Source organism: Melanerpes formicivorus, unplaced genomic scaffold, assembly GCF_026170545.1.
Source record: "Melanerpes formicivorus ecotype bairdi unplaced genomic scaffold, bMelFor1.0.p_v2 SCAF_225, whole genome shotgun sequence".
NCBI classification, from domain to species: Eukaryota; Metazoa; Chordata; class Aves; order Piciformes; family Picidae; genus Melanerpes; species Melanerpes formicivorus.
In genome coordinates, this window is record NW_027142577.1 from 35,115 (window position 1) to 54,713 (window position 19,599).

At 65.5% G+C, this 19,599-nt stretch overlaps 2 protein-coding genes across 7 annotated transcripts; both read right to left on the bottom strand.

Moving 5' to 3' along the window:
- Positions 1-2,774: 2,774 nt before the first annotated feature.
- LOC137458132 (uncharacterized) lies at positions 2,775-4,578 on the bottom strand. Of its 2 annotated transcripts, XM_068169811.1 has the most exons (4): positions 4,316-4,578; positions 4,100-4,195; positions 3,897-3,971; positions 2,775-3,655 (listed from the first exon to the last, which is right to left on the bottom strand). In XM_068169811.1, exons 1-4 carry the CDS (start codon positions 4,357-4,359, stop codon positions 2,797-2,799), a joined length of 1,074 nt encoding a protein of 357 aa, XP_068025912.1. In that variant the 5' UTR covers positions 4,360-4,578; the 3' UTR covers positions 2,775-2,796. The 2 variants fall into 2 exon arrangements, with proteins under 2 accessions (XP_068025912.1, XP_068025914.1); XM_068169813.1 differs by lacking the exons at positions 3,897-3,971; positions 4,100-4,195.
- A 271-nt stretch (positions 4,579-4,849) lies between these two features.
- LOC137458133 (kinesin-like protein KIF18B) lies at positions 4,850-14,392 on the bottom strand. 5 transcript variants are annotated; one of them, XM_068169817.1, is made up of 17 exons: positions 14,120-14,392; positions 12,758-13,211; positions 12,081-12,238; positions 11,557-11,661; positions 11,168-11,278; positions 10,809-11,006; positions 10,497-10,673; positions 10,174-10,248; positions 9,943-10,055; positions 9,525-9,639; positions 9,190-9,296; positions 8,319-8,539; positions 7,309-7,834; positions 6,747-6,896; positions 6,082-6,177; positions 5,866-5,953; positions 5,278-5,383 (listed from the first exon to the last, which is right to left on the bottom strand). In XM_068169817.1, the coding sequence occupies exons 2-17, from the start codon at positions 13,056-13,058 to the stop codon at positions 5,357-5,359; spliced, it is 2,568 nt and encodes an 855-aa protein (XP_068025918.1). In that variant the 5' UTR covers positions 13,059-13,211; positions 14,120-14,392; the 3' UTR covers positions 5,278-5,356. The 5 variants fall into 5 exon arrangements, with proteins under 5 accessions (XP_068025915.1, XP_068025917.1, XP_068025919.1 ...); XM_068169814.1 differs by lacking the exons at positions 5,866-5,953; positions 6,082-6,177 and having other exon boundaries at positions 4,850-5,383; XM_068169816.1 differs by lacking the exons at positions 5,866-5,953; positions 6,082-6,177; positions 11,557-11,661 and having other exon boundaries at positions 4,850-5,383.
- Between the last annotated feature and the right edge of the window lie 5,207 nt (positions 14,393-19,599).

Genomic DNA, 19,599 nt, shown 5'->3' on the forward strand with positions numbered 1-19,599 from the left:
TCCCCTGGCACACCTTAAGACTGTGTCCTCTTGTTCTGGTGCTGCTTGCCTGGGAGAAGAGACCAACCCCCACCTCCCTTCAGGGAGTTGTAGAGAGCAATGAGGTCTCCCCTGAGCCTCCTCTTCTCCAGGCTAAGCAACCCCAGCTTCCTCAGCCTCTCCTCACAGGGCTGTGCCCCAGACCCCTCCCCAGCTTTGTTGCCCTTCTCTGGACACCTTCCAGCATCTCAACATCTTTCCTAACCTGAGGGGCCCAGAACTGGACAGGAGGAGTTAGGTATTGGGTGAGAGGTTGGACTTGATGATCTCTGAGGTCTTTTCCAACCTGATTGATTCTAAGATTCTGTGATTCTATGACTCCAATCACTTCCAAACCCACCTGTGACAGTTTCTACCTCCTCAGAGGTCACAAGTTCAGGATAATGCTGGGAAGTGCTTCCCCAGGCTCTCATTTGGTTTCAGTGTCATTTTTATTCCAGGCCTTTTGTCTCCTTAGCACCAGAACAAGCTGAACACAAGCAAGTGATGCCAAACACTGCCCCACAGCCTCCTCAGTTAACAGCAGGAAGGACTTGTTGTGGTTTAGGGAGTTCAGTAAGCAGAATGTCCTCAGCAACAAATCAATGATTTGATTAATCAGTTCCTAGTTAGTCAGCAACACAGAGAGAATAAATGCTGCAGACCACCCAGACTGTGAGACAGCAAAACCTCTCATGAAAGCCACTGTTGTGCTCATAGTAAAGAACTTCTTCCTCATCCAATCCAAACCTACCCTGCTCCAGTTTCAAGCCACTGCCCCTGGTCCTCTGGCTGCATACCTTTGGAAACAGCTCCTCCTCAGCCCCCTTCAGCCACTGGAAGGCTACTGTAAGGTCTCCTTGGAGCCTTTGCTCCCCAAGCTGAACTCCTTCAACTCTCCCAGACTGTCTTTATAGGAGAGATGCTCCACGCTGCTGCTCTCAGCTTTGTGGCCTTCCTTGGGGCCTCTTGGTATAGAATCATTGAATCACTAAGGGTGGAAAAGACCTCAGAGATCATCAAGTCCAACCTGCCACCCAACAGCTCCTGACAACTAAACCATGGCTCCAAATGCCAAGGTTGAACACCTCCAGGGATGGTGACTCCACCACCTCCCTGGGCAGCACATCCCAATGGCCAATTTCTCCTCAGCTCCAGCCTGAATCTCCCCTGGCACAGCTTGAGACTGTGGCCTCTTGTTCTGCTGCTGGGTGCCTGGGAGAAGAAACCAACCCCCACCTGGCTACAACCACCCTGCAGGGAGTTGGAGAGAGCAAGAAGGTCTCCCCTGAGCCTCCTCTTCTCCAGACTAAACAGCCCCAGGGCTCTCAGTCTCTCTTCACATGGGAGATCCTCAAGTCCCCTAAGCATCCTCCTGGCTCTCCCTTGGACTCTCTCCAGCAGGTCTCTGTCTCTCTTGACCTGGGGAGCCCAGAGCTGGACACAGGATTGCAGCTGTGGTCTGAGCAGGGCAGAGCAGAGGGGGAGCAGAACCTCCCCAGCCCTGCTGGCCACACTTTCCTTGCTGCACCCCAGGACCCCATTGGCTCTCTTGGCCCCCAGGGCACATTGCTGTCCCATGCAGAACTTGTCCACAAGGACTCCATGGAGCTGCTCTCCAGCAGGACAGCTCCTAACCTGTCCTGGTGCCTGCTGTTACTCCTCCCCAGATGCAAGACCCTGCTCTTGTCCTGGCTGACCTCCCTGAGGTTTGCCTGCAGCCAGCTCTCAGCTCTTCCAGAGTTCCCTGGATGACAGCACAGCCTGAGGGGTGTCAGCCACCCCCACCCCCCAGTTCTGACTTCAGCACCTCACAAGAATTAAAGATGATTGGTGAAACTCAGGTGGTTGACACCTGAGCAACAAATGATTTGGCATTCTGAAGGTCTCAAAAGAACCTTGGCAGTGGGAGAGGTTATCAAATTGCTGGCTGTGAGGCACAAGGGGAAATGGTTTGGAACAGGGGATCAAAAGAAGTGAAGAGAGTATTTCGTTGTCTGGAGCTCCTCACAGGAGCCCTGAGCAGCATCCAGGCGCACCGGCAGCACATCCTTGAAGAGGTTGAAACAGGACCTGGGAGTGCTGGGGGGCAGCAAGCTCTGCATGGGACAGCAATGTGCCCTGGGGGCCAAGAAGGCCAAGGGGGTCCTGGGGGGCATTCAGGGGAGTGTGTCCAGCAGAGCCAGGGAGGTTCTCCTCCCCCTCTACTCTGCCCTGCTGAGACCCCATCTGGAATATTGCATCCAGCTCTGGGCTCCCCAGGTCAGGAGGGACAGGGACTGCTAGAGAGAGTCCAAGGGAGGGCTGCAAGGCTGCTGAAGGGACTGCAGCAGTGCCTGGGGAGGAGAGGCTGAGAGCCCTGGGGCTGTTGAGTCTGGAGAGGAGAAGGCTGAGAGGGATCTGATCAATGGCTATCAAGAGCTGAGGGCTGGGGGTCAGGAAGGAAGGGCCAGGGACAGCCTCTGCTCACTGTGCCCTGGGATAGGCCAAGGGGCAATGGATGGAAACTGCAGCACAGGAGGTTGGGGATGAAAGAAGAGAGCCCTTTGGTTTCAACTTCCCCCTGTGAAGATGAGTGGGGCTGCCTGATCCACAGAGGCTAAGAAGAAGAGCCCCAGAGCCCCTGCGATGATGGTAGAGAGGGGGAAGGCAGACTAGAGCCCAGGCCAGGAGGAATGGCCTGGCCCAGGCAACCCCCGAGGGAGCCCCAGCCCCAGGGTCCCCCAAGGGGAGGGAAAAAGCAGCCAGAAAAGGTCTGAAGAACCAAAAACCAAACCTTTAGTGAACAACACAAACAGAGGGGGGAACCGCGCCGCAGAGGGGAGGGGACAGGGCCGGGAACCGCGAAGTGGGGTAGGGGGAACCGAGCTGCAAAAAGGGACGGGGCCGGGACGCTGCGGACGGGACGGGGCCGGGGCCAGGGAAGCCGCGGACGGGGACCGGGGTGGGGACCGGGGCAGGGACGGCGCGGACGGGGACCGGGGGCAGGGACGGCGCGGACGGGACGGGACCGGGGACCGGGGGCAGGGACGGCGCGGACGGGACGGGACCGGGGACCGGGGGCAGGGACGGCGCGGACGGGACGGGACCAGGGACCGGGGCAGGGACGGCGCGGACGGGACGGGACCAGGGACCGGGGCAGGGACGGCGCGGACGGGACGGGACCAGGGACCGGGGCAGGGACGGCGCGGACGGGACGGGACCAGGGACCGGGGCAGGGACGGCGCGGACGGGACGGGACCAGGGACCGGGGCAGGGACGGCGCGGACGGGACGGGACCAGGGACCGGGGCAGGGACGGCGCGGACGGGACGGGACCAGGGACCGGGGCAGGGACGGCGCGGACGGGACGGGACCAGGGACCGGGGCAGGGACGGCGCGGACGGGACGGGACCAGGGACCGGGGCAGGGACGGCGCGGACGCGACGGGATGGGGACCGGGGGCAGGGTCGGGATGGGGACCGGGACCGGGGGCAGGGACGCCGCCGACGGGACCTCCAGCTTGGGCTGGGGTCCTGGCTGCTGAAGTTTTCACTGGATGGGGGCTGGAAGGAGAGAGGTTGCTGCCGAAGCCTGGGAGCACTCTGGGACTCCTCTTGCTGCACTGCCGTTCACAGGGCCTGAAGGATGCTCCGGGGCTGCAGAGAGAGGAGAGAAGGGCATCAGGCAGCTCTGGGGCACAAGCAGCAAACGCAGCTCCCTTCCTGAGGCACACCCAGGCACTGGCACCTCCCTGCTCTCCCGCCCTCCCCCCAGCACCAACCATGCCCCTGCCAGGGCTTTGCCTCGCAGCTGGCACAGGGCTGGCACAGCAGCAGGCTGCAGGCTGCCGCGGGGCAGGGCTCACTCCTGGCTGAGTGGTTCCCAGGGCAGCCTCACCTGGGCTGCAGAGGACAGGGCAGCTCTGTTCCTGCTCTGGAGTTCCACTGCCCACTCTCCGGGGGGCAAAGGGCTCTGGGAAAGGCAAAGAGGCCATTGGCACCCGGCCAGGCTCAGGGCAGAGGCCACAGGCAAGGTGCAGCTGCAGCCATGGGGCAGGGCCCACACTGGGGAGCACAAGCAGCTGCTGGCAGCTCTCTCACCTCTCAGCTGCCTCCTGCTTCAGGGCAGAGGCTCTGCAGCCCACAGGCAGCCTGGGCACAGAGGGTGTCCGTGGGGCACAGGCCAGCTTGCAGGGCCTGCAGGCAGGGCAGAGATGGTTAGTGCCAGGGGGGATCCTGACTGCCCCTGGCACGGGGCTGGGAGGCACCTGGGTGCTGCGTGGCTCCCTCCCTGGGGGCCAGGGGTCGCACTCGCACCGTGACGGCCACGGCGCCCTCCTGGGGGGAGGGACCAGCACCATGGCGGCGACGACGACGCAGGGCTGAGGGCACTGCCCCTGGGGTCCGCACAGCACCGCTCCAAGGACAGCACTGGCTGAAGAACACAGCTCCGGGCTCCAACGTCCTGAGGGCGCACTCTCGGGAGAAAAAAAAGGTCAGGCAGGGAGGGGAAGCGGCGGAGGGGGAGCCGCAGGCTGGAGAAAGCCTGGACACCCCCAGCCCCCCACCCGGGACCCTGCTCCCACACCCCCCCTGTGGTAACTCCCACCGGTACCCCCGAGAGCTGCCCTTCCAATACCCTCCAGCCCTACAGGTTCCCAGCATCTGCAAGGATCCTACATCACCCTGGGGTCCCCACAGCCACCCTAACGCTCCTACAACCGCCCCGGGACGCCCCCACATCCAGAGCCCTGATCCCTGATCCCCAACCCCCTCCCCACGCCCACATCCCCGGCCTCTAGCCCTCCCCGGCGCCCTCCCCAGCTTCCCCCCGGCGCTGCCACCGCCGCCTCCAGCACTCCCTGCCTCCCCCAGCCCCCGCTCCCCGCAGCCGTCCCCATCCCTCTGCCTCGCCGCTCCCGGGGCCCCAGCGCTACTCACCGCCGCCTGCGCCGCAGGGCTTCAAACGCTGCCGCCGGACACGCCCCCTGCGCTCACTGGCCGGTGCCCGAACGCAGCCCCCCATTGGCTCTCGAACGCCGACAGCCCCGCCCCCTCCCGCCCGCGCAGAGCACCATGGGAGCCGTAGGCCGCCGGGGCCCGGCCGCCATCTTTGCCCTCAGCCCCAGCCCTGCCCTGGCAGCTTCTCCTCCCAGCTCCCTGCCGGCAGCTCCGGCCCCGACCAGCCCCCGCGGCCAGCCCAGCGCCGCCTGCCCCTCAGCAGCGCTGAGAAGCCAGCACCGGGCACCCACCAGGGCCCGCACGGGGCACGCCCAGGGCTGTCCACACCTCCCCAGGGGCTCTGCTCTCTCACCCGGGGCTGGAGGCACTCTGGGGCTGCTCCTGCTGCGCTGCTGCTCAGAGGGCCTGAAGGATGCTCTGGGGCTGCAGAGAGAGGAGAGAAGGGCAGCAGGCAGCGCCGGGCACACCCAGGCCCTGGCAGATACCTGCTCTATTGCCCTCCCCCAGCACCAACCATCCCCATGGCAGGGCTGTGCTCCAGCTGGCACGGGGCTGGCACAGCAGCAGGCTGCAGCCACCCCCCAGCACCAACCATCCCCATGGCAGGGCTGTGCCTCCAGCTGGCACGGGGCTGGCACAGCAGCAGGCTGCAGCCACCCCCCAGCACCAACCATCCCCATGGCAGGGCTCTGCTCCAGCTGGCACGGGGCTGGCACAGCAGCAGGCTGCAGCCACCCCCAGCACCAACCATCCCCATGGCAGGGCTGTGCCTCCAGCTGGCACGGGGCTGGCACAGCAGCAGGCTGCAGCCACCCCCCAGCACCAACCATCCCCATGGCAGGGCTGTGCCTCCAGCTGGCACGGGGCTGGCACAGCAGCAGGGCTCACTCCCAGGGCAGCCTCACCTGGGCTGCAGAGGCCTTGGCAGCTCGCTGCCTGCTGCGCAGCTGGGGGATGCGGCTCCGCTGTCCACCCCCGGGGGGGCAAAGGGCTCTGGGAAAGGCAAAGAGGCCATTGGCACCCAGGCAGGCTCGGGGCAGAGGGCACTGGCAAGGTGCAGCTGCAGCCATGGGGCAGGGCCCACAGTGGGGAGCACAGGCAGCTGCTGGCAGCTCTCTCACCTCTCAGCTGCCTTCTGCTTCAGGGCAGAGGCTCTGCAGCCCACAGGCAGCCTGGGCACAGAGGGTGTCCGTGGGGCACAGGCCAGCTTGCAGGGCCTGCAGGCAGGGCAGAGATGGTTAGTGCCAGGGGGGATCCTGACTGCCCCTGGCACGGGGCTGGGCCCTGCCCTGTCCCCATTTCCAGCTCTCCTCACTCTGAGCTATTTGCAGAGCCCCAGAAGCAAGGAGGTCTCCCTGGGGGTGTCCTGCACCACCAGGGCCAGGTGGGGCTCAGCCTCTGCACAGCCACAGGGCTCCAGAAGAGCCAGAGCCTCTTTGCTGCACCAGCCAAAAGCCACCCCAAAGATGCCCAGGCCCCCAAGGGCACAGCCCTGACCCCCAGTGCCAGGAGAGCAGATGCCCAACCTGCTCCCAGCCAGCACTCCTGAAGCAATCTGGAGGATGCTCCAGGGCCAAAGGGAGGAGCAGGAGCAGGAAAAGCTTCCCTTGGAATGCTCTCTGCCCTGTGCAGCCGTGCCCAGGGGAGCTCAGCCTGTGCCTGCTGGCCAAGTGCCTCCTGCCCACCCTCTGCCCTCCCCAGAGCTGCAGCCATCCCCACAGGAGGCACCCAGCCATGGAGGGCAGGATCCCCAAAGCCACAGGGAAGGCCCCAGGGCAGCACTCACTTGGGCACCGAGAGGGCATCCTGCTTGTGCTGCCAGCCTGGGGGCTCCAGGCCCCTGCAGCCCAAGGGCTCAGGGCTGCTGCCTGAGGCTGGCAGCCTGCAGACCTGGTAGGTGACATTGAGCTCATGGCTCCTGGCAGCAGCTGCAGCCCTGGGGCAGAGAGAGACAGAGCCAAGGAGCAGTCAGGGGCTGAACCTCAGCCCCTGGCACCCAAGACAGGCTCAGCACCACCAGCAGCACCTCTGAGCCCCCTCCTCAGCTGGGGCACAGCCTGGGGGGAGCTCTGGGCCAGGCAAGCTTTGAGGCAGAGCTCATCCCTGGGGCAGCTACGTGCAGGAGGAGGGGGCACACACTGTGCCAGGGCAAGTGGCACACAGGGGGGCCTTCTGCTTGGCTTTTTCTCTTCAGCAACCCCTGCCCAGGTGAGCTCAGCCCACTGCTGCCCACCCCCCAGCCCTGTGCCCCCTGCCCACCCTCCCTCCCCACAGAGCCGCAGCCACCCCCCCAGGAGGCACCCAGGGGGTCCCCAACCCCGCAGGGAGGGCCCCAGGGCGGCACTCACTTGGGCACCGAGAGGGCATCCTGCTGCCGGAGGAGGTCCTGGCTGGGGGGCTCCAGGCCCCTGCAGCCCGGGGGCCCAGGGCTGGCTGAGGCTGGCAGCCTGCACACCTGGTAGGTGCCATCCAGGTCAGGGCCTGGGGGCAGGGCACAGCCCTGGGGAGCTGCCAGCGGCGCCAGGGGCAGGCGGCTCCGGGAGAGCCTCTCCGGGCACAGGCTGGAGCCGCAGGGCCAGGCTGGCAGCGCCACAGGGGCTGGGGGGGCTGCAGCCGGGGGGCAGGGGCTGGGGGGGCTCTGTGCCGCCCTGGCAGCCTCTGCCGGCTGCCCACTCGGCCGCCGGCGTTTGGGCCGCGGGGAGAGGCTGCAGGCAGAGGCCGGCTGGGCAGGAGTTGGCATCTCAGGGGACCTCCTCCTCTTCCCGATGGGGCTGAGGGCCAGCAGCCTGGCACTGCTGAGCGCAGCCAGGTGCTGCCAGCCTGGCAGGGGAGAGCTGGTCACGGGGGCGCCAGGCACAGCCACGCAGCTCTCGGCTGGAGGAGCAGAGCAGAGACCGAGTCAGCTCCCTGGCTGCAGCTCCCAGGCCCTCCCCCCCTGCCCCCCACCCCCCTCAGCTCTTTGCTGGGACTGCCCCAAACCACACCAAGCCCAAGAGCCAGCACCAACCATCCTGGGCCCAGAGCAAGTGCCCCGGGGCAGGGCCTGGCCTGTGCCCAGCAGCAGCCTCTGCAGAGCCAGGCTCTGCTGCTGGCCTCATGCATGGGCACCGAGGATGAGGAGGAAGAGCTCAGCCCTGCCCAGACACAGGCTGCCAGCAGCCAGGCCACAGCTGGGCTGAGCGGGGCAGATGCAGCCCAGAGCAGTCACCCACAGGAGATAAAGGCAGGCTCAGCCCCCACTGGGTGCCAGGGCAGGAGAAACTTCTGCCCCTGCCCTGTGCCCACAGCTGGCAGCTGCCCCCCACCACCCCCCAGCCCTGCAGCAGAGCCTGGGACAGAGGAGAGAGAGGGCACCAACCTGGATCCTCAGCAGCACTGCCCTGCTGGCTCCTCTGGGCTGGGCTGGCCCTGCTGGCCTCTGCAGCCCTCCCTGGGGAGGAGGCCTGCTCCTGGCTGGCAGCAGCCTCCTGAGGGGCCAGGGGCTGCAGTGCCTCAGAGGCCACAGCAGCAGCAAGGAAGCTGCCAGCCTGGGGCAGGGACTGCTGCTCTGGGGAGGAGCTCCTGGCAGCAGCTGCAGCCCTGGGGCAGAGAGAGACAGAGCCAAGGAGCAGTCAGGGGCTGAACCTCAGCCCCTGGCACCCAAGACAGGCTCAGCACCACCAGCAGCACCTCTGAGCCCCCTCCTCAGCTGGGGCACAGCCTGGGGGGAGCTCTGGGCCAGGCAAGCTTTGAGACTGAGGGGTGCCCAGGCTGGCACTGCAGGACCTGAGCTGGGAGATCACCTGTGGGCTGCAGGGCACCCAACAGCAGCCCCAGAGCTGTGCTGGGCCTCAGGCACACAGCACAGGCAGCCTCCCTCGGGAGACCTTCCCCCTGCCAGGACATTGGGGCACAGACAGCAGCAGGTGGTGCCAGGGCAGCACCTCGGGGAGCAGAGGCAGCAGCAGAGCCCTGGGGGAGGCAGCTCCAGGCCTGGCAAGAGGCACTGAAGGCTCTCAGCTGCTGTGCCTGGAAACCTTCCCTGCTGACCCTTCCAGGGGAGCTTCTCCCCTGGGACTGGCCCTCTAGGAGCCAAATCCCACCTCAGAGGGCAGGCACTGCTCTGTAAGCCAAGGCCTGGGCCCTCCCCCACCTCCAGCACCCTCAGGGGGCTGCACACCACAGGAAGGTTGAAACTCTCTGAGCAGCCAGGAGCAAGTGGCATAGGGAGGGGGCACAAGGACACTCACCCCTCTGGCTGGCTGGCAGTCAAGCCCTGCAGGAGGGGGGCTGCTTCCTTTGCTTCCTGCTGCACATCTGCCTGCTGGATGGCTGGGGCAGACCTTTCCTCTGCAGCCTGCAGCAAGCCCCCAGAGCAGCATCAGGCCAGAGCTGAGCTGAGCCTGGGCCCCCAGCTGCCCCTTCCCTGCCAGGCTCAGAGCTTTCTCCAGCACTCCACAGCCCAGCACCTGCTGAGCCCAGACCTCCCAGAGCAGCTCAGCTCCTGCCCTCTCCCAGCCTGCCCAGTGCAGCCCAGCAAGGTACCTGAGCTGGGTCCCATCACCAGGCCAAGCCCTCCTCTCACCTCCTCCAAGGCCAGCTGCAAGGCAGCAGGACACCCAGCTGCCAGCTCCTGCTGCTCTCCAGCACTCTCCCCACCAGGGAGCTCCAGGCACGCCTCGGGCACAGCCTCCTCCACCCTACACAAGTCACAGCAGCAGCCCCTGAGCCAGGGAAGAGCCTCTGGGGAAGCCATCCCTTGGCCTACCAAGGTTTGGGATGGAGCCAAGGGCAGCTTTGGCCTTTGTCCCCCAGCTCTGGGGGCTGCCAGGCTCCTCACTCCAGCTGGGCAGCGGAGAGGCTGTGGCACAGCAGCAGAGCAGCTCAGCTGCGTCCTGGCAGCCACTTGGGCTGCAGCCAGCAGCCAAACTCTGCAAGCTCCTGGCCCTGGGGGACCCCAAGGTGCCAGCCCAGGCTCCCTCCCTCCTGCCCAGCAGCCTCACCTGGGCAGCTCCAAGGGGCTGGAGCCGAGGGCAGGCAGCGGCTCTGGCGCCTGGCTCTGTGCCCCGCGGGCAGCATCCTCATAGGCACGGAGCTTGGCCTGCAGCTCTGCCACCTGTGAGCAAGGGGCAGCCCTGGCTCAGAGCATGCCCTGAGCCCCAGCAGCTCAGCAGGCTGGGTGCCAGGCAAAGCAGAGCCGCAGACAGAGCCCAGCCCTGCCCCCGGCAGCTCACCTCCGCTCTCAGCTGCGCACACAGCACAACGTACGGACAGACGTGGGAGTCCGGGCTCGGCAGGTTGCTCTTGAGCTGCGGGGAGAGGGAGGAGCGGAGCTGAGAGCAGCACCGGGACAGCTCCTTCCCCTCCGCTGAGGCGGCAGCGGGGCAGCTCCTCAGCCTGCCCTGGGCTGGTGGGGCCCGAGGGGCTGCAGCTGACTCTGAGAGGGGCTCCAGAGGCAGCCCGGCTGCGGCAGGGAGGCGGCAGGGAGGCAGCAGCCTGCCCCAGGCTCCTTCCCGGGCAGCCCCAGCAGCTGCCGGCCGCGGGGCGAGGTGCTCACCGAGACCTGGATCTCCTTGGCCCTGCTGGCATACTTGAGGGTGTTGAGGGTGTCCTGGCAGCAGAGCGGCGAGGGGCTGAGGGCAGCCAGCATCAGGGTGCGGCAGTTGCCGCCGATGGAGTCCTTCAGCAGCCGCGTCAGCTTGCTGTCCCGGTACGGGACGTGGCTCTGCTTGCCCTGCCCGGCACAGCGAGGCTCCGCTCAGGGGCTGGCCCTCGGCTCCCAGCCCCCGGCTCCCAGCCCCGGCCAGGCCCAGCCCACGGCAGCTCTGCCGTGGGGACGGCGCTCAGGGCCCCTCAGCGGCAGCCTCACCTTGGCCCCAGCCAGCGCCTGGATGACGCTGAGCAGGGCCAGCAGCGAGCGGTTGATGCTGGCTCCCTCCCGCAGCCGCTCGCCGCTGGTCTTGGCCACCGCGGCTCGCTCCGAGCCGGCCAGGTCGACCAAGCTCATCTTGGCCACCCGCACGGCCCCAGCGAGGCCCTCGGCGCGGTCCTGCTGCTTCACGTAGACCTGGCAGGGCACACAGAGGGCAGGCTGCAGCTCCGCAGGGCGCTCGGGCTCGCCGCTCGCAGCCGCGGCAGCAGCCCTGGCACGCCGGCCCTGGCACAGCATCGCCGCCTGCCCCCCTCCGGGCAGCGGTGCCAAGGGCTGCCCCAAGCACCACCCCTCACCTGCAGCACGGCGTGGGAGCGGGAGGAGGAGGCGTTGGCATCGGTGGCATGCTGCGTGCGGTTCCTGCTGCCCCCGAGCAGCATCTGCAGGAGCTGCTCTGCCGAGCTGGGCTGGCGGGGAGCAGGCAGAGGGCAGGGATCAGCGCAGCCCCGGCACGGGCACCGAGCGCCCACAGGCTGAGGCCTCCTGCGCCCCTGCAGGGCTCCTCTGGCCTCGGGCTCAGCGCTGCTGCCAGCCGGCACCCACCCAGCCGGCACCCCCGGGGCCCCGCAGCCCCTGCCCCGGGGCCCCGCAGCCCTCCCCTCCCCCTCCAGCTCCCCCGGTCCCAGCTGGCACCCCTGGGGCGGGCACAGCGCTGCCCACACCTTGTGCCTGCTTCCACCCCCACCTGCTGGATGGAGAGGCCCTGAACCACAGCTCCTCTCTCAGGATCCTCCCGGATGGGCAGAGGGCCCTTGGGCTCCAGCAGGTCACGGATCTGCTCGTTGTAGACCTGCAGCAGGCAGCTCCAGCTCAGGCTGAGGCTTGGGGCCCCAGAGGGCAGCAGGCAGAGGAGCTTGGGACCCCAGGGCCTGCTGCCCACCCAACAGCACCTCTGGCACCTGCCGCCAGCAGGAGCAGCTGAAGGTGCCCTAAGGCAGGGGACAGCTCAGGAGGCTTCAGCAGCCAGGCACTGAGCCGCTGCTCCTCCAAAGGCCTTGCAGCCAGGAAGCCCTCATTGCCCTGTGGCCCCCAGCTCCAGAGGGGGCAGGCCAGCAGCACCAGCCCAGCAGCCTGGCCAGGGGCAGCCTGCTTCCAGTCTGGGGCTGCCCTGGGCACAGCTGGCAGCACAGGGGTAGCCCTGGCACTACAAGCCCAGACCTTGGAGGTGGTGGCCTGGCAGCAGGAGGGGCACAGCTGGGCACAGCCTACCTCCAGGTAGGAGACCAGGACCTCGCAGCTCTTCTGCTCCTGCCTGGCCTCCAGCCTCCTGAACAGCTCCTCCATGGTGAGGTAGATGATGCCAGGGCTGTTCTCCGAGCCCAGCATGGTGTAGGTTTTCCCTGCTCCGGTTGCTCCGTAGGCAAACACTGGGAGGAGAAAGGGAGGAGCCCTGAGAGCAGCCTCCATCGACAGCAGCACTGGGGGGATGCTGCCAGCTCTGCCTCAGCTGGGGACACAGCCCCAAACCCAGCTCCTGCTGTGGGGCACTGCTGCCTCCCACTCACATCCTGTCCAGCAGGGCCCCCGGGGCCCTCTGCACCAGCCTGCTGCCCAGCCTGCACAGGGCTCCCAGCTGATGCCACCCCACAGGCAGGACTCCACACTCATCTGGGCTTGTCTCTGCTCTCCTCTTGCTGGCCTGGGCCCTGCCTGCCCCCAGAGCCCTCGGATGACATCTCCAGGCCAGCACTGGCCCTGTCCCGGCCCCAGCTTGGTGCCAACAACAAGGTCAAGGCTTTCTCTTTCTGCAGAGCCGCTGCGTCCCCACTGCTGCCACAGCCGCTCAGGGCTTCTGGAACCAACCCCCAGCTCTGCTGAGCCCACCCAGAGCAGGGGCAGATGGGCAGGAGCTCCTGCAAGGGCCAGAGCAGGCTGCTAGGGCTCACCAGAGCAGTTGTAGCCGTCGAGGAGAGTATCGACCATCTGGCGGGTGGTGTGCTGGAACACCTCCTCCTGGGTGGCCTGCTCAGCAAAAACCCGGTCGAAGAGGAACTTCTGATGTTTGCCTGGGTTCTTGCCGCGGCCAGCAGGCAGCACACCGCCGGAGGCACCAGGGTCGAACAGGAGGGTGTGATGGTCGACCACCCTCAGCAGCGGGTGCTGCGCGGCTCCCTCGCCGGGGGCCGGGGGTCGCACTCGCACCATGACGGTCACGGTGCCCTCCTGGGGGGCAGGGGCCGCCGCCATGGCGGCGGCGGCGACGAAGGTGACACAAGGCTCAGGGCACTCCCCTTAGGGTTCGCACAGCACCGCCACAAGAAAAGCACCGCTCGAAGGAAAGCGCCGGCTGAAGAACACCGAAGAACACAGCTCTGGGCTCGAAAGTCCTGAGAGTGCACTCTGAGAAGAGACAACAAGGGTCAGGCGGGGAGGGGAAGCGGCGGAGGGGGAGCCTGAGGCTGGAGAAAGCCTTTACCTTTCGAGCCCGGAGCCTGCTCCCGAGCCCTGCCTGCCCTAACCGCCGCCGCTGCCGCCGGGGCTGCCGTTACACCCCCCCAGCCCTGCGCCTTCTCCCCGTCCGGAAGGAGCCTGCATCCCCTGCGGGTCCTCACAACCGCCCCAACGCTCCGACCCCACCGCGGGTCCCCAGAGCCCCTCCACAGCCTCGGCCGCGATCCACCGGCCCCGGCCCCGCAACGCTCCCCAGCCTCGGTCCCGCAACGCACCCCTGGCCCCGCCACGCTCCCCCGGGCCCGCAACGCTCCACAGCCTCGGTCCCGCGACGCTCCCCCGGCCCCGGGCCCGGCCCCGCGACGCTCCCCCGGGCCCGGCCCCGCGACGCTCCCCCGGGCCCGGCCCCGCGACGCTCCCCCGGGCCCGGCCCCGCGACGCTCCCCCGGGCCCGGCCCCGCGACGCTCCCCCGGGCCCGGCCCCGCGACGCTCCCCCGGGCCCGGCCCCGCGACGCTCCCCCGGGCCCGGCCCCGCGACGCTCCCCCGGGCCCGGCCCCGCGACGCTCCCCCGGGCCCCGGCCCCGCAACACAACGCTCCCCCGGCCCCGGCCCCGGCCCCGCAACGCTCCACAGCCTCGGTCCCGGCCCCGCAACGCACCCCCGGCCCCGCAACGCTCCCCCGGCCCCGGCCCCGCAACGCAACGCTCCCCCGGGCCCGGCTCCGGCTCCGCAACGCTCCACAGCCCCGGCCCCGCAACGCTCCCCCGGCCCCGCACCCAGCACTGCCCAGGGCGCTTCCACCGCCGCCTCCCGCAGCCCGCCGCAGCCCCGCAGCCCCCACAGGCTGCCCCTGACCTTGCAGGCTGTCCCGGATCCCGCAATGCTGCCTCAGCCCCGCAGCCCGCCTCAGCCCCGCGGAACCCGCAATCCTGCCTCAGCCCCGCAGTCCCCGCAGTCCTCCCCTGCCCTTCCAGGCTGCCCCCGGCCCCCGCAGCCGTCCCCATCCCTCTCCCGTAGCCCTTGGGGCACCGGAGCGCCTCTTACCGCTGCTTCCACCGATGAGGGCTCAAACAGTCCCGCCGACCACGCCCCCTGCGCTCATTGGTCAATCGTCGAGCAGAGCCTCCCATTGGCTCTTCAGCAACGCGAGCCCCGCCCGCTCCCGCCCACGAGCCCCGCCCGCTGCCGGCCGCTCCGCCCGCGAGCCGCGGCCGCTCCGCGCAGTGCACCATGGGAGCTGTAGGCCGCCGGGGCCTGGCCGCCATCTTTGCCCTGAGGAGCCAGCCCCGGGCACCCCTCAGGGCCTGCAAGGGGTCCCCCGCCCCGGCCCCGGCCCCGGCCCCAGCCCCAGCGCTGCCCACACATCGCCAAGGGCTCTGCTCTCCGAGCCGGGGCACGGAGCACTCTGGGGCTCCTCTCGCTGCGCTGCCGCTCAGAGGGCCTGAAGGCTGCTGCGGGGCTGCCGAGAGAGCAGAGAAGGGCAGGAGGCAGCGCTGGGCACAAGCAGCAAACGCAGCTCCGCTCCTGCCGGCTGCCACAGTCCCTGTCCCGAGCAGAGGCTTTGCTTCAGAGGGCAGCTGGCAATCAGCTGCTTAACCCAGCCCCACGCTGGCCCCGAGCTCCTTGCCCAGCTGCTGCTCGTGGGGCAGGAGTTGCAGTAGGGAACCAGAGAGCTGCAGGGCAGTGCTGAGAGGTTCTGCTCTTGAATCCTGCCCTGCAGGTCCTGACCTGCTGCCCTGGCTCTGCTGCAGGCACCTGGTCCCCATCCTCACTCCCAGCCTGAGGCATAGATTGCTCTGCCTGCCCTGCTGCCTGCATCAGCTCTGTGCCTGCTGCCCACCCCCGGGGGGCAAAGGGCTCTGAGGAAGGCAGAGAGGCCATTGGCACCCAGCCAGGCCCGGGGCAGAGGCCTCCCTGCAGCCCCATGTCCCCTGGGTGCCAGCTCTGGGGAGCCAGAGGCTCTGGGGAGCAGAGGGCTGGTGGCACTGAGGCTGCTGGATTGCCTTTCGTGCCCAGCCAGCTCTGTGCCCTTGGGGCTGTCCTGGGCCGCTGGCAGCAGTGCCAGGCAGGGCTTCTGCCCACACAGACAGCTGCTCTGGGGCACCGAGGTACCCCACAAGTGGCACTTGGCATCCCCACCCTGCCCCCCAGGGCCAGCCCCAGGGACAGTGGCTGTGCCAGCCCCTGGGCTCAGGGCACCTCCAGCCCCACAGACTCCCTGAAGGCCCCCAGGGGGCACAGCCCTCACAGGGTAGGGGACAGTGTGGGGGCTTCGGGCTGCCCCTGAGCTGCCAAGCAGCTCCCCAGGGATTCCTCTTTGCCCAGCTCCTCCCCAGCCAGGATCCAAGCACAGAAAGTGTGGAGTCTCCTTCTCTGAAGCCTTTCCATCCCTGTCTGGATGTGTTCCTGTGGTTTGGCTGTGGTGCTTGGGGCTATGCTTGAGGGGTGACCCTTGCAGAGCAGGGTTCTGGGTTGGCCTTGGTGACCCTGAGGCTCTTTTGCCTCAGTTTCAGAAGGACATTGAGAGACTTGAAGGTGTCCAGAGAAGGGCAATGAAGCCAGGGAGGGGTCTGGAGCACAGCCCTGGGAGGAGAGGCTGAGGGAGCTGGGGTTGCTTAGCCTGGAGAAGAGGAGGCTCAGGGGAGACCTCCTTGCCCTCTCCAACTCCCTGAAGGGAGGTTGTAGCCAGGTGGGGGTTGGTCTCTTCTCCCAGGCAAGCAGCACCAGAACAAGAGGACACAGTCTCAAGCTGTGCCAGGGGAGGTTTAGGCTGGAGGTGAGGAAGAAGTTCTTCATAGAGAGAGAGATTGGCCCTTGGGATGTGCTGCCCAGGGAGGTGGTGGAGTCCCCATCCCTGGAGGTGTTCAGGAGGGGATTGGATGTGGCACTTGGTGCCATGGTCTAGTCATGAGGTCTGTGGTGACAGGTTGGACTCGATGATCCTTGAGGTCTCTTCCAACCTTGGTGATACTGTGAGCCTGTGATACTCTGATGCTGTGATACTGTGAAGTTCCTCAATGTCCTTCTTAAACTGAGGGGCCCAGAACTGGACACAGGACTCCAGGTGTGGCCTAAGCAGTGCTGAGCACAGGGCACAATGACCTCCCTGCTCCTGCTGGCCACACTCTTCCTGATGCAGGCCAGGATGCCATTGGCCCTCTTGGCCACTTGGGCACACAGCAGACTCAGGTTCAGCTCCTGTCCACCAGTACCCCCAGGTCCCTCTCTGCCTGTCTGCACTCCAGCCACTCTGTCCCCAGCCTGTAGCTCATTAGAGAACATTTCTGGTCCCTGACAAAGCAGTAAAAGCTCTTATTACCAAAACTGCCCAGGGATTCTTTCTTTGCTCACATAGCTCTGCTTTCATTTGGGGAAACTGGAGGACAAGGTTAGTAGATTGACTTTTGTTCAGCTAAGTGCCATAAATTGGACCTGAGTGCTCCTGTATGGCTGGTTTCCATCACTGCAGACACTGAAGGCTTTTGAGGAGGCATGGGGGTGCACTAGAAGAGCATCAAGCACTCAGGTCCTAATAAATCTGGGGAAAAAGTTTTGTTTCCACCTCAGCTTCTCTGTTCTGTGGTCTGACAGTGCCTCCATCCAGGGCAACATGAAGACTTTGAAGCAGGCAGAATGTTTTAGGCTAGCTTGGGTCATTAAGCATGCATTCCAGACACCAGTGGCACGTTAGCACTTGGGGTCAACACCTGCTGATGGCATCAGGATGTTTGCATCTCCTCTGAGCCCTCCATAGTCATGGCTTAGAGACAGTGTGTTGGATTGGACGGGCTTCTTCTGGTGTTCATAGAAACACAGAATCAGCCAGGCTGGAAAAGACTTCAGAGATCATCAAGTCCAACCTGTCACCACAGGCCTCATGACTAGACCATGGCACCAAGTGCCACATCCAATCCCCTCCTGAACACCTCCAGGGGTGGGGACTCCACCACCTCCCTGGGCAGCACATCCCAATGGTGAATGACTCTCTTAGTGAAGAACTTTCTCCTCACCTCCAGCCTAAACCTCCCCTGGCACAGCTTGAGACTGTGTCCTCTTGTTCTGCTGCTGGGTGCCTGGGAAAAGAGACCAACCCCCACCTGGCTACAACCTCCCTGCAGGGAGTTGGAGAGAGCAAGGAGGTCTCCCCTGAGCCTCCTCTTCTCCAGGCTAAACTACATTCTTGTAGTAAGATCCCCATTGCCCATCTATGGTGTAGGCTAGATGATGTATGCCTTCAAGGACCACAGATGAAGGTAAACCCCAGGAAAATGCTCCCTTCCCTCCTTCCTATGAACCCCCAAATGCACAAAGCCTCTTCTTAATTCTTGCTGCATTTCCTTTTCACTTGTCAGCACTTGCCAGAGGGTTTCAGACTTTCACATGAATTTACCAAACTATAGAGCAGCCACCTGCTGTCCTCCTGGGTCACACTTTGGTTGGTGACTGTATGCTGGGGGTTTGCTTCCTGTGGCTTGAGGCTTGCTTCTTTGGGGCTTGGGGTTTCCTTCCTTTCGACTGGGGGTTTACAGAACCAAGGGCAAGGTCCTGCAGCTGGCTCAGGGCAATCCCAGGCACTGCTAGAGGCTGGGCAGGGACTGGCTGGAGAGCAGCCCTGAAGAAAAGGCCTTGGGGGTGCTGGGGGAGGAGAAGCTCAAGAGGAGCCAGCAGGGAGCACTTGCAGCCCAGAGAGCCAAGCAGAGCCTGGGCTGCAGCAAGAGAAGTGTGGCCAGCAGGGCCAGGCAGGGGATTCTGCCCCTCTGCTCCACTCTGCTGAGACCACAGCTGGAGCTCTGGGGCCAGTGCTGGAGCCTCTGTGCCAGGAAGGCTCTGGAGGGGCTGGAAGGTGTCCAGAGAAGGGCCAGGAGGAGGAGCAGAGGGCTGGAGCTGCTCTGCTGTGAGGACAGACTGAGGGAGTTGGGGTTGTGCAGGCTGGAGAGAAGGCTCTGAGGAGACCTCATTGTGGCCTTGCAGGATCTGCAGGGGGCTCCAAGAAAGCTGGGGAGGGACTTTTGAGGGTGTCAGGGAGGGATAGGACTGGGGGGGATGGAGCAGAACTAGAAGTGGGGAGATTGAGATTGGCTGTGAGGAAGAAGTTGTTGGCCATGAGGGTGGTGAGAGCCTGGCCCAGGTTGCCCAGGGAGGTGGTGGAAGCCTCCTGCCTGGAGGTGTTTGCAGCCAGGCTGGATGTGGCTGTGAGCAACCTGCTGTGGTGTGAGGTGTCCCTGCCCATGGCAGTGGGCTTGGAACTGGCTGAGCCTTGAGGTCCCTTCCAGCCCTGACTCTGTTCACAGCCTGCCCTCAGGCTCCAGGCTCAAGAAGGTCTAAGAATTGCCTGGAGGCTTTGTGTGCCAGAGTTCAGTTGAGTGACTCTCACTCCTGCTCCTGAAGAGCTTCTGCCCTTGCCAGAACATAAGGACAGCTTTGAGTCAAGAAACAAAGAGCAGCCCAGAGCAGAACACCTTGTGAGGCCCAGCTGGCACCAAGCAGGATGGCTGAGCTGCAGAGCCAACCACCTGTGCCTTTGTGCCAGGGGTACCTGAGCACTGCCTGCAGCTGCTGGCACTGCCCCTGCTGAACTGCCAGAGCAGGCCAGGAGGGAAAGAGAGCTCCTAAGAAAATGGCAGCTGCAAAGAATGTCCTGCTTGACAGACAAGCAGCTAGGGGAAAAGCTGGCCAGGAGCTCAGAGAATCACAGACTGCTAGGGGCTGGCAGGGACCTCTGGAGAGCAGCCAGTGCAGCAGCAGCCAGAGCAGGAGCAGCCAGAGCAGGTCCCACAGGAATGCAGCCAGCTGGCTTTGGAAAGGCTCCAGAGAAAGAGACTCCACCACCTCTCTGGGCAGCCTGCTCCAGGCCTCCAGCACCCTCACCCCAAACAAGTGTCTCCTCCTGTGGAGGTGGCAGCTCCTGTGCTCCAATTGGTGCCTCCTCTTCCCTGGCCTAGCCCTGGGCACCACTGAGAAGAGCCTGGCACCTCCAGCTGACTCCCAGCCCTCAGATATGGATAGACAGTGAGCAGGTCCCCTCTCAGCCTTCTCCTTGCCAGACTAAAGAGCTCTCAGTCTTTCTTCAGCACAGAGATGGTCCAGTCCCCTCCTCATCCTCCTAGCTCTCTGCTGGGCTCTGTGGCAGTTTGAGGCTGCTTGCCTTGAAGAACTGCAAAGCTCCAGCAGCTAGAAAGGTCCAGGAGGTGTCCCACAAAGTGTCACCTCTGGATTCCATGCCCAGGAGTCCTGCCCCCCTGGAACACTGCCTGCAAAGCTCCTTTCTTCCCTTTTCCCTTCCTCTCTCCTCCTGGGAAGATGTGCAGGTTCTTAGCTGAGGCCTGCTCAGCATT

What these genes read in the sequence shown, in the direction of transcription:
- LOC137458132 (XM_068169811.1), bottom strand. Translation starts at nt 4,359, where the DNA reads ATGGTGCTGGTCCCTCCCCCCAGGAGGGCGCCGTGGCCGTCACG. An exon ending in AGGGCGCCGTGGCCGTCACG is followed by an intron (nt 4,196 to 4,315) that starts GTGCGAGTGCGA and finishes CCCTGCCTGCAG; the next exon opens with GCCCTGCAAGCTGGCCTGTG. An exon ending in AAGCAGGAGGCAGCTGAGAG is followed by an intron (nt 3,972 to 4,099) that starts GTGAGAGAGCTG and finishes TGCCTTTCCCAG; the next exon opens with AGCCCTTTGCCCCCCGGAGA.
- LOC137458133 (XM_068169814.1), bottom strand. Translation starts at nt 13,058, where the DNA reads ATGGCGGCGGCCCCTGCCCCCCAGGAGGGCACCGTGACCGTCATGGTG. An exon ending in TCCTGGTCTCCTACCTGGAG is followed by an intron (nt 11,662 to 12,080) that starts GTAGGCTGTGCC and finishes TGCCTGCTGCAG; the next exon opens with GTCTACAACGAGCAGATCCG. An exon ending in GATGCCCTCTCGGTGCCCAA is followed by an intron (nt 6,897 to 7,308) that starts GTGAGTGCCGCC and finishes TCTCTGCCCCAG; the next exon opens with GGCTGCAGCTGCTGCCAGGA.